Here is a 16,153-nt window from a genome sequence, read left to right on the forward strand (position 1 = left end):
CCGATGAGGGCACTGCGGACAGGACGCACCACCTTCTGCCTTGGCCATAGCTGCCTGCGTCCAGCCGATATCATGAGGTGCTGGAATGAAATGGACCGGACAACTATTAACATCACTGACCCGGAGTTTTGAAACAGGTCCTGTGATAACGGAGCTTTGATTTTCTTCCTTTTTTGTCCGCAGCTTCTAGCCTAGGGCTTGCCACCGCGACGTCCATTGTACTCTTGAGCAGTTTACTTTGATGCGCCGGTGAAGAAGGGAGCTCGAATTCCCCTAGAAACGCCTCCAGGACAAGGAGGTGGTCCTGGAGGACCAGGAGGAGGAGGAGGAGGGGAAGGAGGCGGGGGCGCCGGCGGCGGCGGCGAAAGTGTTGGACCAGCGGTGTTGGCAAGAAGGACCGAGCTGGGGGAGGCAGGCGTCGGGCATCTGTCTACGTTGGGAGCCCGCAGAACCGGCTGGCAGGACGAGCGTGGGAAAGCGGCTGGCCGGCTGTGGACCGCGTCCTCAGCACAATGATCCGGCTCCTCTTAGTTTTTTTCCCAGCGATCTTTTTGGAGATGTCCCTTTTCCCCAGGGGACCCAGCAGGAAAGTGTTGCTGGCGGGAGCTTCGTCTCAGCGCTCGGTGGCCAGAATGGACGGAGATGTCATCATCGGAGCCCTCTTTTCAGTCCACCACCAGCCGCCGGCGGAGAAGGTGCCCGAGAGGAAATGTGGAGAGATCAGGGAGCAGTATGGCATCCAGAGAGTGGAGGCCATGTTCCATACACTGGATAAGATTAACGCGGACCCGGTCCTCCTGCCCAATATCACTCTAGGCAGTGAGATCCGGGACTCCTGCTGGCACTCTTCCGTGGCTTTGGAGCAGAGCATTGAGTTCATCAGGGACTCTTTGATTTCCATTCGAGATGAAAAGGATGGGCTCAACCGGTGCCTGCCTGATGGCCAGTCCCTCCCCTTAGGCAGGACTAAAAAGCCTATTGCGGGGGTGATCGGGCCAGGCTCCAGCTCCGTAGCCATTCAAGTGCAAAACCTGCTCCAGCTCTTCGACATCCCCCAGATTGCGTATTCTGCCACGAGCATCGACCTGAGTGACAAAACTTTGTACAAATACTTCCTGAGGGTTGTCCCTTCTGACACTTTGCAAGCAAGGGCAATGCTTGATATAGTCAAACGTTACAATTGGACCTATGTCTCTGCAGTCCACACAGAAGGTAGGCATTGTACCTGGGAAAGAAAGGTACAGAGAAAGCGAGAACATTGCATGATGTGCGATCGTGATCATAGTATTGTCCCTGTTTTTTAACAGCACTGTGGGGAACAGATTTTACCCTTGTCATACACGCCCACCAAGGCATTGCCTTTTATCCTCATTCTGTAATTATAGTGTAGGAAAACTGTGTGTCCCATGGTGTTCTGGGGATAGTAGGAGCCTATCAGATACAAACTCTCCATGAACAGTTTCCAACAGTAGTTTTTGGACTTAGATGTTTGTCCTCACATTCTAAGTTTGTGTTTGAAAGGCTTGTTTGCCCAAGGTGGTATACTACCCTTAAGTGACTGGCTATGATTTTCCAAGCTTAGTAGACTAATCGAATATGAGCAGTTAAGAAAACAAACAAATACCCAAACCCAAAACAAAACAAAAAACTTGTTGTCCCCTAAATTGGGCTTGAAAGCTTGATCTTATCTTGAATAGCTGAAGGTTCTTCTTTGTCTTAGTGTGTCGCTCCTTTCATGTCCAAAGTTTACCTGTGAATGTTGGATTAATGCAGTCATCTGTCTCCCTCAGTAAATCAGAAACTTACTTCAAATTCTGGAGTGTCTTAGATACAATGGAGAAGTAAATAATTTAAATCATTTATTTATTTTCTTTCTATTACATTTGTTAAAATTGTCCAGATGCCCTCAGTTCTCCCATGAATGTTCTTGTTTTTGAGAGATAGTACTGGTGACTTCTTCGGTTTGAGTTTTGGTTTCTAATTTTTTTCTTCTTACACAATGACTTTGCTCATTAGAATTTAGTTAGATCAATTACTAATAAAAGGATAGAAGCTATTAAAATGGCCTTTTAAAATGAAATAGACTTACTTGAGGTTAAAACTTTGATTTTTATAGACTCTCACTTACATGAATTCTCAAAGTATTTCTCATAAAGATTTCCTTTATTCTCCTCCTCTTAGCCTGTACAGATTTGGGGATAAAATGAGACTTGGAGTCTTCTATTCTTAACTCACTGACTATGTTTATAAAGAAACTGATTAAACATTAATGCCTAGGACAATTCACGTATATATGCTGGCATATGGAAGAGAATCTTGAGGATATTGCTGCATTCATATTTCTTCATATCAAATTACTAAAAGGAAGACCAGGAAAGAAAGGCATGACTTCATATTCCTTTAAGAGTTTTACAATATTCAGTTACTGGTGTGAATCTTATTTTAGAAATTAAGAAGGATTCTTACTGAATTGGTTATATGGTGATTGTTAATGAATACCAGTGCTTTAATTTATAAAGGGATCAGAGTTTTCAAGACAAAACAAAAGTAATGTAGAGTTATACATTATAATTTTGGAGAATGCTTTTGGGGAAAAAAACTTTCTGCTGCAATATTGTGACTTCTAACAACTGACTCACTTTTCTGAATCTTGATTTTTAATAGAGAATTGCATACCTCTTTTTCAACAAAATCTCATACAACATTTTCAAGACATAATTTTAATTTCAAACGTTAATCTCTCACACATTAATGTCTAATGTTAATTTCCTGTATTTTAATGTTTAACATAGTTTCCTCTAGTGTTTAGAAGGAACAACTTGAAAGCACAAATTAAAGATGTGTTAATTACCAGCATTAGATCTCTCTTAAAGGAAATGGCAAAATAGAGATGACATGTGACTTACTTAAATATTAAATTATTCTCCCTCCGTTGAGCTAGGTCATGGTTTATAGAGATAAGAAGTATAAATTCCTTCTTCAAGCAGTAGTACTTCATCACTTTTATACACTAGTTTTTTCCCATATTTTAATATAATACCATTTAATTTTGGGGAAGAGAAGAATAGAGAAAAGACAATCTTCAATTTGTTTTCCAGTTGTATCACTTTGCTAAAAATAATTGCTAATAGTGGGTTGCTTTCTGACAAATAGAATTATGTTTTTGGAAAATTAATTGGACTATTTTGCCAATTTTGTTCAGGAAGGGCTCGTATTATAATTTCATCCTTATATTAGTTCAGATTACTCTGTTTTCTTTCTATGTTCTGAATGATGTGTGTGGCAGAGATTATGTCTCGATACTATTATAGTAGTTGATCCCAGACTACAATGTGTTCCTAGAACAGCATCAGAGCTAACTTTTGTATCTATTACCAAGAGTTTATGTCATTCACCTTGCCTATTTTGTACAATCTTCTATCTTCTAAAGGAGAATTTGTTTCTTTTCTTATTAGACATAATGTCTGTGGGAACTAAATTGATTTTATTTTCCTTTATCTGCAAAGAAAGATAACAATCTCTTTTGCTTAAGTTCCAGCTGAAAATTCATTTTTCCTGAGGTTCTGCCCTCCTGTTTCTCAGGGACTCATGATGTACTGGCCTGCAGGCATTTACTTGCATCATTTAGTAATTTTCCTGCCTTCAGACTGATGGGGTCACCTACTGGTGACAGTTCCTTGTCAAAAAGCAGCTAAGACCACATATCAGTGTTGTCTCTGCCATCTGGGCACTACTCAGGAAGGAGGCCAGTTTGGATATTAGCAATTTGGAACTTAGAAATTCTGGAAACTCCAGTGACCTTCACCTCTCCTTTTGAAATTAGCCTTCTCTAGTTAATTTATCTTATATATTTTTTTAAATTAGAAGTTAGGCTAGTACAGTTACCATCAAAGGTACTAAGTGATGAGGCTAACATGTCTTCATTTTCATGGTTGATTTTGATGGACTTTACAATCATGGTTGGGGCATCCTATTATTTGAATTATTTGTTTTTATATCTCTTTATTATTTTATTTTATTTTGAAGTTAAGCTTGGAGATATTTTCTGTTTGTTTGTTTGTTTAAACTAGCTAGAATTCAGTTGTTATATTCTTTTGCAAGCTTTTCAATCTTCTACCACATCATCTGTGCCACACTTATCCTTTGGGCCATAACAACAGTCAGTTTACCGGACATAAAACAGAATTGGTGTATATGTAGTTACCTGCAGTAGGCGCTCCAGGAAATTTCAAGGATTGGTTCTTGAGGAGAATATTGAGGTAGAATCTGTTGAAGAATGGACGCTGAAGCAATAGAGACTTATTCACAAACAGAAATTGAGTGCATTTTGGAGGAAGCTATTCACCTGGAGTATGTGTCTTTAAATATGCTAAGCATAAAATACAAAAATAGCCTACTTCTGTGAAGACTATCTTGGGCAGGGACACTGTATTTCATCCTTGTGATGAAATGCAGATTCCCCATCAAGAATCAAATGTATCATTTCAAAAAGTTATAGAAAGCAGTACTTTAAAATAATTCTAGTTGACTACATTAAAAACATTGAACAAGTCCAATAAAGAATATTCCTTGAGTTTGTAGCTTCAAAAATTTTTTTTTTATTGGATACATTTTCATTTGTTTTAAGCCATTCTCTATCAGTATTTTGTCCTATAGTGTCAGATGAATATTGTTATGACAAAGGGCTTAATTATGGTCCTATAGAGTGCCCTTCACTATTTTTTTTTGTTTGCAGTTACATTTTCATTGTGGTGCACCTTTTTTTAATGCTTGCTTACATTTTATATGAAATTGGTCTTGTTGGGGGATTCTTTTCAAAATCTCATCTTTTGCTTTTTAGAAGCCTTTTTCTTTTTGATATAAAATTTACTTTAAAAGTCTAATGACATCAGAGGAAAACCCTTCAAAGTCAGTGAACTATCACTTTAGCTAATGAAGGTAGATATAAGAATTTTATTTCTACTAAATATCATATTTTCTACCTATACACCAGCAACTTTCTTTAGATCTTTCTTATCTTGATTCCAACCTATTTCACAATAAGTTACCTTAATAAATTGCTCTATCTTATCACAAAATATGAAATGAAAGTATCTTCAAAGGTTATTTAGGTCAACCAGTCAAAGAGGATTAAAACACCACTATCTTTATCAAATACTAGTTTCTATATGCTCTGAGTTTCTTATTTGTGGTTAGGATTTCTCACCAGAGTGGGAGAATTTAGGATTTAAAGTGAGAAGCAAAATTTCACCTATTAGCTTTCTATATAATGACCTGATTCCCTGAAATTTCCACTAATTCTCCATCAACCACTGGGAGTCATCCAAAACAATTTAAATTCCTCTTCCATGTGATATTTGTCATCAATAAATCCTCTCTTCTTTATGTTATACCACACCAGTTCTCTTACTTATTTATTCTAGTTTTTAATTCCTTCATCATCACAGATAACTCAAGCAGACCTTAGAAAAGTTATTATCCAGAAGTCTTTTAAAACATATTTACTGCTGCTGGGCCATATCGCTTTCTCTTGATGCTTGGACAATCATTAATATTGATATTTTTTTTCCCTGAGAGTAGGACATTTTAATTTCTTTTTAAATGTAAAATTATTAGCTTAAATCTGCCTTGTCAATAAGTTCTGGGATTTGATTATTTAATTCATCTCTGCATCACTTTAGGACCAGGTTTGTGTCCTCCAGATTCAATTATATAATTGAAACTAAGTAAGAGAGGGTCGTATTGTCCATCACCAGCAAACTACTTCCTGGCTAACTCTGGTGGTCACTTGGCCTTTATAAATTTTCTTGACAGTATGTTTTTCCACTATATACTCTACCAGTTTATAGATAAATAAATCAGTATAAGTAATTTTTTTCAAAGATTTTGTTTATTATTTGACAGAGATCACAAGTAGACAGAGAGGCAAGCAGAGAGAGAGGAAAGGAAGCAGGCTCCCCACCGAGCAGAGAGCCGGATGCGGAGCTCCATCCGAGGACCCTGGGATTATGACCTGAGCCGAAGGCAGAGGCAGAGGCTTTAGCCCACTGAGCCATCCAGGCCCCACCCAATATAAGTAATTTTAAATGAAAAGCCATTATATATTCAACTCTAATTGAAGAATTACTATACCAAAAAGTGCATATTACAGATTTGAAGACTTGGTCGCAGTTACTAAGTACTTTACACTATGAAGGTGGTACAGTTGGAACACATGTAAAATAAACAAAAGATAAGTATAGATATTTAGAAACATGAATTTATATATGTTTAGGGAACATTGAAAGAATATATTGGTAAGTTTAATTAGCTAGAAAAAATCCAGAGAAAATAATATTGATTAATATGTGGGTTTTTTTTTTTTAATATGACATTTGTAAAAGTTAGAAGCAGTAGTAAGAATAAGGGGTAAAGTAGGTGGGTTAGCTTCATTGGAGTGGAGAGTATGGTCCAAGAACTGAGAATGAAAATAGCAACTCAAATGTGGATTCTTATATTCTGTGACTCTGTGACTGTTTATGATATGAAGGACAAAAAGTGGAGAATCTTGAAGCATATGCCAAAGAGTTTTGGTTTCAAGAAAGATATGCCCAAGTAGAGTTTGATGTGATTCAAAGATATTAAGTGAATTTTACTGAAATATATAGGGGAGATCTACTAAAGGAAATGGGTAAACTAACCATGAAAATGTTAGTTATTGTAGAATTCTTTTTTTTTGTAAATATTTAATTTATTTATTTGACAGGAAAGAGACAGTGAGAGAGGGAATACAAGCATGGGGCGTGGGGAGGGAGAAGCAGACTCCCCACAGAGAAAGGAGATTGATGCAGGCTCTATCCCAGGACCCTGGGACCATGACCCAAGCCGAAGGCAGATGCCAAAGGACCAAGTCACCCAGGTACCCCTGAATATTGTGGAATTCTGTGTATTAGGCTGTTGAAAATTTGGGAACAATAAAAGGTAATCCTTTGTCAGGGACAAAGAAGAGTCTGAACTATCTTTAGTTTTGCAATTCTGGAGGACCAGGAGAATTTTAATGTAATTTACAGGCATGACATGACCATGTTGCAAAACCATGATTCTTTAGGTTTAACAGCATGGGCTAAGATTTAGTATATTTAATTCAATGTGCACTTTGGCTAAGGTCACATACATTACTAGCAAACTTGGGTGTGTGTGCAAAAGAAAAGCCAGGGATGGTTATAAGGTTTGTATTTGTTATTTAAAAAAAAAAAAAGTTCACATCCAAATAAAACCTTTTACATCCAGAGCCTTGATTCTCCAGCTGACTTACCTGGGTACTTGAGGTTGGTTTCTTTAAACTCCAACTTTTTACATTTTAAAAATTGAATTATAGTTGAAATAAAATATTATGTTAGTTTCAGGTATGCAACATAGTTATTTGATGTTTTCATACATTATGAAGTGATCATCTCCATATGTCTAGTATCCTATACTATACATTTTAAACATTTTACAAGGTGATCTTTGCAAACTATACTATACAGTTTTCTGATATTTTTTAAAGTGTGCTAGGTTTAATAGACACTTTCCTTAAATATACAAAGTAGTCATTATGATTACCAATTGTTACATGTGCTAAGATACAGTGGTAATCTTGAAGCCTGTTGAAAAACATAAAGCCACTTATTCCTACTGAAAATGGCCCCAGATTGCCATACTTTTGAGTTTCTATATATGCTATTTTTTTCCTATATTAACTAGACTCATTAGGCCATTTTGTGAGTTTTTTAATCAGTAGTTAGTAAACAGCTACTATGTGCAAAGGATTAAGGTGAAATACAAAGATAAAAGAAAGACATCTTCATTATTTTGAGAAAAATTGAACTCTTCTTGATTCTTCTGCCATGCCATCAATCACCCTATGACTTCATTAGCTTTGAAACAAATTTTTCAAGTACCTGAGCTGCAGAGGGTAGAAGGTGATGGCAACCCCTATTTTATGTTTCTATCATGTGGCTTGGCAGTTGCCATTCCTCTTCAGGCAGTAAAATTTTTCTCTGTAGTGCTCTACGGTGTTAATATATAGTGACCGTTTTATGGATTTTTAAATAACTTTCCAGGCAGTGGCTAGAGTGTTATCATCATGAAAAAATTTGTCAGAAGCTGTATTTTCAACATGCTCCATAGTAAGACCAGAGAGGGCTGAAAAACCACAATGCAGGATAGGATACTTGAGTAAGCACATACAACCCCTGAAAAAACAACTCATAGGTCATGCATTCTGATATTAGGTTGGAAACAACATCTCAGTAGAAGATTTTCAGAGAAGCTTTGGTTGAAAACCAGAATCAGGCTGAGATATAAAATGAAAATGATATGGTTGTCTTATCCATCAAAGAGCTATCATTGAAGTTTTAATATAGAAATATTTATGTAATTTATGTGTTCAAATTTTATTTATTTTTTATTCATTCATTCATTCATTCATTATTTATTTATTTATTTATTTATTCTATTTATTTTTCATGTCTAGCTGCTCTCTATGAATGTCCTTATAACATTTAAGATCTGAATTTACACAATGGAATACTATGCAAACATCAAAGGAAATGAAATCTTGCTATTTGCAACAATGTGAATGGAACTAAAGGGTATCATGCTGAATGAAATAAGTCAATCGGGGAAAGACAGTTATCACATGATCTCCCTGATATGAGGCAGAATGGGGGTTTGGGGTAGGGAAGGAAAAAATGAAACAAGATGGGATCGGGAGGGAGACAAATCTAAGAGACTCTTAATCTCACAAAACAAACTGAGGGGTGCTGGGGGAAGGGAGGTATGGAGAAGGTGGTTGGGTTATGGACATTGGGGACGGTATATGATATGGTGAGTGCTGTGAAGTGTGTAAGCCTGACGATTCACAGACCTGTACCCCTGGGCAAATAATACATTATATGTTAATAAAAATACTTAAAAAAATCTGAATTTACAGGAAAAATTATAATTTTAACATCCTTCAATCTCATGGGAAGTTTTGCTTTCTTAGACTTGTGGTATTGTGGTATCAAGTATAGTGTTAATGTTTTTATGAAGAGAATTTATTGGTTTAGGTAGAAATTCTCATTTATCAATTTTAGAATTATCTATTTTGGTCACTTCATGGATAAGAAATTGAAAATTCAAGGTGATTATCTAAATGATTCTGATAAAACCCTGAATTGGCAACTGGAATACGAAATGATTTTGGGGAGAAATTCTTTGGTTACTAAGTAAACTTATTTTTGCATTCTAATGAAGACATGACAGTTTATGCATTGGCAAACACATTGAGTCTATTATATGTCAGACACTGGTGTTGGTACTAAGAATACATAAATTGAAGCGATTATAACTATTATTATTGCCATTCCTATTATTATTATTATCAAGGGTTCCATAGTTTGTCAGAAGAGACATACATGTGTAGGTAGTTATAGACTCAGGGGCTTAAAAAGTTAATCATTTGGAAAAAAAAAATAAATGCACAGAAGACTATCGGAAACATTTCATTTTATGTTTTATGTCATTTATGTTCATTTCATTTTATTTGTAAAATACGAATGATAATCACTGCTGTATTACTTACCTCATAATACTGTTTCAGAGAACAAGTAGATGGTCTATACAACTAACTTGCAGTGCTTTTGTTAATATGCCATGAAAGAAACAGATTCTTAAGACATTAGCTCTTCTTACCTGATGAATATTGAGCAAATATGTAAAATCAGTTAATCAGATATACATTTTTGATTCAAAACCTGCTAAATAAGACAAAAATTAAATTCACGGTTAAAAGTGTACCATGTGCTATAGATTTTAAGCATCTTTCTTTCTTGAGAAAACAAAGGTCCTGGAAAATAACATGACTTACCCAAGACCGTAATATTTGTGAGAAACAAAGCCAGAACTAATTCAACTTTGTGTTACTTAAAAAAATTTTTTTAATTAACATATAATGTATTATTTGCTCCAGGGGTAGAGGACTGTGAATCATCAGGCATACACATTTCATAGCACTCACCATAGCACATACCCTCCCCAATGTCCATAACCCAGTTATCTTATAACTACGCCCCCACTCTCCAGCAACCCTCACTTTGTTTCCTGAGATTAAAAGTCTTTTATGGTTTGTCTCCCTCCCGGTCCTATCTTGTTTCATTTTTTCCCTTCCTACCCTCCACGATCCCCCCGCCCTGCCTTTGAAATTCCTCATATTAGGGTGATCATATGATAATGGTCTTTCTCTGATTGACTTATTTTGCTCAGCATAATCCCTCTAGTTCCATCCACATTGTTGCAAATGGCAAGATTTTGTTTCTTTTGATGGCTGCATAGTATTCCATTGCATATGTATCCTACATCTTCTTTATCCATTCATCTGTTGATGGACATTTAGGTTCTTTCCATAGTTTGGCTATTGTGGACCTCGCTGCTATAAACATTTGGGTGCACATACCCCTTTGGATCACTACATTTGTATCTTCAGGGTAAATATGCAGTAGTGTGATTGCTGGATTGTAGGGTAGCTCTGTTTTCAACTTTTTGAGGAACCTCCATGCTGTTTTCCAGAGTGGCTGCACCAATTTGCATTCCCACCAACAGTGTAGGAGGGTCCCCTTTCTCCGCATCCTCTCCAACTTCTGTAGTTCCCTGACTTCTTAATTTTAGCCATTCTGACTGGTGTGATTTTGATTTGCATATTCCTGATGCCAATTGATGTTGAGTACTTTTTCATGTGTCTATTGGCCATTTGGATGTCTTCTTTGCCGAAATGTCTGTTCATGTCTTCTGCCGGCTTCTTGATTGGATTATTTGTACTTTGGGTGTTGAGTTTGATAAGTTCCTTGTAGATTTTGGATACTAGTAGCCTTTTATCTGATATGTCATTTGTGAATATCTTCTCCCATTCTGTCAGTTGTCTTTTGGTTTTGTTGAATGTTTCCTTTGCTGTGCAGAAGCTTTTGCTCTAGATGAAGTCCCAATAGTTCATTTTTGCCCTTGCTTCCCTTTCCTTTGGAGATGTTTCTAAGAAGAAGTTGCTGCAGCTGAGGTTAAAAGGTTGCTGTATGTGTTCTCCTCAAGGATTTTGATGGATTCCTGTCTCACATTTAGGTCTTTCATCCATTTGAGTCTATTTTTGTGTGTGGTATAAGGAAGTGGTCCAGTTTCATTCTTCTGCATGTGGCTGTCCAATTTTCCCAACACCATTTTTTGAAGAGACTATCTTTATTCCATTGCACATTCTTTCCTGCTTTTTTGAAGATTACTTGACCACAGAGTTGAGGGTCTATTTCTGGGCTCTCAATTCTGTTCCATTGATCTCTGTGTCTGTTTTTGTGGCAGTTCCATACTGTCTTGATGATTAAAGCTTTGTATAGAGCTTGAAGTCTGGAATTGTGATGCCACCAACTTTGATTTTCTTTTTCAACATTCCTTTTGCTATTTGGGGTCTTTTCTGTTTCCATACAAATTTTAGGATTATTTGTTCCATTTCTTTGAAAAAAATAGATGGTATTTTGATAGAGATTGTGTCAAATGTGTAGATTGCTTTAGGTAGCATGCACATTTTCACAATATTTGTTCTTCTAATCCATGAGCATGGAACATTTTCCCCCTTTCTTTTTGTCTTCCTCAATTTCTTTCATGAGTACTTTAGTTTTCTGAGTACAGATTCTTTGCCTCTTTGGTTAGGTTTATTCCTAGGTATCTTATGCTTTTGGGTGCAATTGTAAATGGGATTGACTCTTTAATTTCTCTTTCTTTTGTCTTGCTGTCGATGTATAGAAATGCAACTGATTTCTGTGCCTTGATTTATATCCTGACACTTTACTTAATTCCTGTACAAGTTCTAGCAGATTTGGAATGGAGTCTTTTGGGTTTTCCACATAAAGTATCATATCATCTGCAAAGAGTGATAGTATGACTTCTTCTTTGCTGATTTGTATGCCTTTAATTTCTTTTTCTTTTTGTCTGATTGCTGAGGCTAGGACTTCTAGTACTATGTTGAATAGCAGTGGTGATAGTGGACATCCCCACCGTGTTCCTGATCTTAGCAGAAAAGCTTTCAGGTTTTCCCCATTGAGAATGATATTTGATGTGGGTTTTTCATTGATGGCTTTGATGATATTGAGGTATGCACCCTCTATGCCTACACTGTGAAGACTTTTGATCAAGAAAGGATGTGTATTTTGTCAAATGCTTTTTTCAGCATCTACTTAGAGTATCATATGGTTCTTGTTCTTTCTTTTATTAATGCATTTGTGGATGTTGAACCAACCTCGTAGCCCAGCAATAAATCCCACTTGGTCGTGGTGAATAATCCTTTTAATGTACTGTTGGATCCTGTTGGCTAGTATTTTGGTGAGAATTTTTGCACCATGTTCATCAAGGATATTAGTCTATAATTCTCCTGTTTGATGGGGTCTTTCCATAGTTTTGCTATGGGATCAAGGTAATACTGGCCTCATAAAATGAGTTTGAAAGTTTTCCTTCCATTTCTATTTTTTGGAACAGTTTCAGGAAAATAGGTATTAATTCTTTTTAAATGTTTGGTAGAATTCCCCTGGGAAGCAATCTGGCCCTGAGCTCTTGTTTTTTGGGAAATTTTTGGTGGCTGCTTCAATGTCCTTACGGGTCATGGGTCTGTTCAGGTTTTCTATTTCTTCCTGGTTCAGTTGTGGTAGTTTATATGTCTCTAGGAATGCATCCATTTCTTCTATATTGTCAAATTTGCTGGTGTATAGTTGCTCATAATATGTTCTTATAATTGTTTGTACTTCTTTGGTGTTGGTTGTGATCTCTCCTCTTTCATTCATGATTTTATTAATGTGGGTCCTTTCTCCTTTCTTTTTCATAAGTCTGGCCAGGGATTTACAAATTTTATTAATTCTTTCAAGGAAGCAGCTCCTAGTTTCATTGATTTGTTCCACTGTTCTTTTGGTTTCTATTTCATTGATTTCTGCTCTGATCTTTATCATTTCTCTTCTTCTGGGTTTAGGCTCTCTTTGCTGTTCTTTCTCTAGCTCCTTTAGGTGTAGGGTTAGATTGTATACTTGAGACTTTTCTTGTTTCTTGAGAAAGGCTTGTATTGCTATATACTTTCCTCTCAGGACTGCCTTTGCTGTGTCCCAAAGATTTTGTTTTCATTTTCATGAATTTTAAAAGATTCTTCTTTAATATCCTGGTTGACCCATTCATTCCTTAGTACGGCGCTCTTTAACCTCCATATATTTGAGTTCTTTCCAACTTTCCTCTTTGTATTGAGTTCTAGTTTCAGAGCGCTGTGGTCTGAAAATATGTAGGGAATGATCCCAATCTCTTGGTGCTGGTTGAGACCTGATTTGTGACCCAGAATATGATCTATTCTGGAGAATGTTCCATGAGCACTGGAGAAGAATGTTATTCTGTTATTTTGGGATGGAATGTTCTAAATATATCTGTGACATCCATCTGGTCCAGTGTGTCATTTAAAGCCTTTATTTCCTTGTTCATCTTTTGCCTAGATGATCTGTCCATTCAAGTCAGGAGGGTGTTCAAGTCCCCTACTATTACTGTATTTTTTCAATGTGTTTCTTTGATTTTTGTCATTAATTGGTTTATATAGTTGGCTGTTCCCATGTTAGAGACATAGATATTTAAAATTGTTAGATCTTCTTGTTGCACAGACCCTTTAAGTATGATATAGTGTCCTTCCTCATCTCTTATTATAGTCTTTGGCTTAAAATCTAATTGATCTGATATAAGGATTGCCACCGCAGCTTTCTTCTGATGTCCATTAGCATAGTAAATTGTTTTCCACCTCCTCATTTTAAATCTGGAAGTGTCTTTGGGTCTAAAATGAGTTTCTTGTAGACAGCATATTGATGGGTCTGTTTTTTTATCCACTCTGAAACCTTGTGTCTTTTGATTGGGGGCATTTAGCCCATTTACAATCAGGGTAACTATTGAAAGATATGAATTTAGTACCATTGTATTGCCTGTAAGATTACTGTTACTTTATATTGTCTCTTCCTTTTTGGTCTGTTCCTTTTAGGCTTTCTCTTTGATTAGAGGATTCCTTTCAATATTTCCTGTGGGCCTGGTATGGTGTTGGCAAATTCTTTTAATTGTTTTTGTCCTGGAAGCTTTTTATCTCTCCTTCTATTTTCAATGACAGACTAGCTGGACAAAGTATTCTTGGCTGCATATTTTTCTCATTCAGTGCTGTGAATATATCATGCTAGTTCTTTCTGGCCTGCCAGGTCTCTGTGGTTAGGTCTGTTGCCATTCTAATATTTCTAACATTGTATGTTACAGACCTCTTGCCTGAGCTGCTTTCAGGATTTTCTCTTTGTCAGTAAGACTTGTAAGTTTTGCTATTAGATGACGGGGTGTGGACCTATTTTTATTGATTTTGAGAGGGGTTCTCTGTGCCTCCTGGATTTTGATGCTTGTTCCCTTCACCAAATTGGGAACATTCTCTGCTATAATTTGCTCCAATATACCTTCTGTCCCTCTCTCTCTTTCTTCATCTGGGATCCCAATTATTCTAATATTGTTTTGTCTTATTGTATCACTTATCTCTTGAATTCTCCCCTTGTGGTCCAGTAGTTGTCTCTCTCTCTCGTTTACTCAGCTTCTTTATTCTTTATCCTTTGGCCTTCTATATCACTAATTCTCTCTTCTGCCTCATTTATCCTAGCAGTAAGAGCCTCCATTTTTTATTGTACCTCATTAATAGCTTTTTTGATTTCAACTTGGTTAGGTTTTAGTTCTTTTTTTTACTCCAGAAAGGGATTCTCTAAAATCTTCCGTGCTTTTTTGAGCCCAGCTAGCACTTGAGAATCATCAATCTGAACTCTAGTTCTGACGTATTACTAACGTCCATATTGATTAGGTCCCTAGGCATCTGTACTTCTTCCTGTTCTTTTTTTTGCAGTGATTTTTTTCTGCCTTGTCATTTTATCCAGGTAAGAATAGGTGAATGAAAGAAGAAAATACTAAGAGAGTAGCAAAGACCCCAGAAAAACATATACTAACCAAATCAGAAGAAACCAGAACCCAGGGGGAGAAAGAAAAGGTGGGGGGAAGAAATATATATGTATGTGTGTGTGTTTGTGTATGTATATGTATGTGTGTGTGTGTGTGTGTGTGTATAGGACTGGCAAATAGAACAGAGCCACACACTCGATTTTGGATGTATTTTGATCTGTTAGAAGAAACTACCTCCCAAAATTTTAAAGAAAAATTTATATATATTTAAAAATAAGGTAAACACGATGAAAGGATGGAATATGAGTGTAAAGATGAAAATTAAAAAAAAATCCTAAAAAAGGAATTGATAAGATAAGAAGTTGGTTGAAAAAAGAAAAAAAGAGGAAAGAATATAATCAGGCTGGAGACTAGAACAAGGCTATGTGCTAGATTTAGGGTATATTTTGATATATTAGAAGAAATTGTATCCAAAATTTTAAAGAAAAAAACCACTATATATATACAAGAAATAAGGTTAAATACAAGGAAGGGATGAAATATAACAATGAAAATTTAAAAATATTTTTAAAAAGGTACTGATAAGATAAAATAGTTAAAAATGTTAAAATAGGAAAGAGGAAAAATAAAAAAAATAGAATAAGAAAAAAATAAAAATAAAAAAATTGAACTTTGAAAGACTAAAGGGTTATGGGAAAAAGCCATGAATTCTCTGTGTTGCTTTCCCCTAGCTCTGGAGTTCTGCAGTTCTCACTGATTGGTGAGCTTGGTCTTGGCTGGATGTTCTTGCTGATCTTCTGGGGGAGGGGCCAATTGCAATGATTCTCAAATTTCTTTGCCTGCAGTGGAATTGCATTGCCCTTCCCAGGGGCCGGGCTAAGTAACCTGCTTGGGTTCGCTCTCCATAGCTTTTGTTCCCTGAACACTTTCCATACAGCTTTGGAGGGTGGGAATGAAAATGGTGGCCTCCCAATCTCTGGCACCATGGGAGCTGAGAGCTCAGGGCCCCACTCTTCAATGTACCATCAGAGAAATACAGTCTATCCCTTCCATTTCCCTAGTCTCCGGCTGAACTCCAAGCTCACCTAGCTTGTGATGGAGCATTTCTGTCTCTGGCCCAGGGCCTCGTTTGCAGTCTCCAAACCCAGCAGACTCCTGCAGCATGCTCTCATGCCACTCC

The 16,153-nt window shown here is 36.7% G+C and overlaps 1 protein-coding gene across 6 annotated transcripts in view; it reads left to right on the forward strand.

The window, feature by feature from the left end:
• The window catches only part of GRM1 (glutamate metabotropic receptor 1), a 408,193-nt gene that overhangs the window by 1,417 nt on the left and 390,623 nt on the right, over positions 1 to 16,153 (forward strand). For all 6 annotated transcript variants that reach the window (XM_059400900.1, XM_059400899.1, XM_059400898.1 and 3 more), the window contains exon 2: positions 184 to 1,212. In XM_059400900.1, the coding sequence (XP_059256883.1) occupies positions 513 to 1,212 (700 nt within the window). In that variant the 5' untranslated portion in view covers positions 184 to 512. The remainder of the gene's footprint in view (positions 1 to 183; positions 1,213 to 16,153) is intronic.

The sequence above is a fragment of the Mustela nigripes genome, chromosome 5 (assembly GCF_022355385.1).
Source record: "Mustela nigripes isolate SB6536 chromosome 5, MUSNIG.SB6536, whole genome shotgun sequence".
Lineage (NCBI taxonomy): Eukaryota > Metazoa > Chordata > Mammalia > Carnivora > Mustelidae > Mustela > Mustela nigripes.